The sequence below is a fragment of the Carlito syrichta genome, unplaced genomic scaffold (assembly GCF_000164805.1).
Source record: "Carlito syrichta isolate Samal-C Ts95f unplaced genomic scaffold, Tarsius_syrichta-2.0.1 Scaffold143181, whole genome shotgun sequence".
NCBI classification, from domain to species: Eukaryota; Metazoa; Chordata; class Mammalia; order Primates; family Tarsiidae; genus Carlito; species Carlito syrichta.
Window position 1 is genome coordinate 35,800 of NW_007087277.1, and position 1,111 is coordinate 36,910.

The window sequence follows — 1,111 nt, forward strand, 5'->3', positions numbered from 1 at the left end:
CTCCAGTCTGGGTGACAGAGTGAGACTCCGACTCAAAAAAAAAAGAACAGAGTGACGAGACAAGCAGGCACAAAATACATCACTAAATAAAAAATAAGGTTCCCAGCACAACACCAGGCATGCTTTTTAATGATAACTTCATTTGAGGTCATCATTTAAAAAGATGACTGACTCATTACTCAACAGACAAGCACTTAATAACCAGACAGAAACAGGAAGTATATGCCGAGGAAGCGGCACCTTTAAACGGAATTCAGCTCTGTGTCACAGGCCTAAGAATGCACATGCTGAGACTGTTCTCAGGTACCGAAGGGTGTCTTCAGTGGAGCCCTCTGGCCCGGTGGGGCAATCCTCTCCTGCACATGTGGCTCTAGAAACCTGGGCCTATCTCACCCTGGGTCCTACCAGGGCTCCCCTCCTGAAGTTCCACAAACTCAGTTTCTCCGTGACAGAGCTGGTGACTGACAACATGCTGACCAAGTTCACAGGACACCTGCTGCCTCATAAACTAGAACACAGTAGGTCTACAGGCACGTCATGACTCTATCAATCCCTTCCCGTAGCAGTGTGTCCCTCATGCATAGCTGCCTTTTCCAGTGTCACGATGACTACTGGGAAGGCAGATGGAGAAGTGAAGGCTCAGAAGCTTGCCATCAGGACCAGTGAGTTCTGAGAAATTCTGCATCGAGGGGACAGTGGCTTCCGTTGTTACCTCAATTACTATGTGTCTGACTTTATTACTTGAATTCTTAAGGGCAACTTAGTTTCCACATGCCAGAGGTAGGAACAAACAGGTTTTTTTTAACCTAGCGGCAAGAACACGACCGAAAAGTAGGAGGTCAGACAAGGCAACGTCAGTAAGCCTTGAGCGCAATAATCGATGTCGCTGGTCTTGGAGATAAACCGGCACTCCCCGTAACTGAGAGGCGAGTGACCCCAAGTTCCCAGTCTTTCCCACGCGGATGCCCAAAAGCACCGCTCCCATCCCAAGCTGCTGCCGAACCACCGGCAACGGCTCCCTCCCGGACCAGCTGACTCCGGCGCGGCTTCGCGTGCCCCCAGGCCCCGCATCAGCGCTCCGGCATCCAACCCGAGCCGCGGCGCCCTCCCG

General features: G+C 51.7%; 1 protein-coding gene across 1 annotated transcript in view; it reads right to left on the bottom strand.

Annotated features, from left to right (window-relative positions):
• Nucleotides 1-471, bottom strand: part of CAD (carbamoyl-phosphate synthetase 2, aspartate transcarbamylase, and dihydroorotase) — a 21,431-nt gene extending 20,960 nt beyond the window's left edge. The window contains exon 1 of the mRNA XM_008050190.1: nt 394-471. Within this exon, the coding sequence (XP_008048381.1) occupies nt 394-471 (78 nt within the window). The remainder of the gene's footprint in view (nt 1-393) is intronic.
• Nucleotides 472-1,111: the final 640 nt, after the last annotated feature.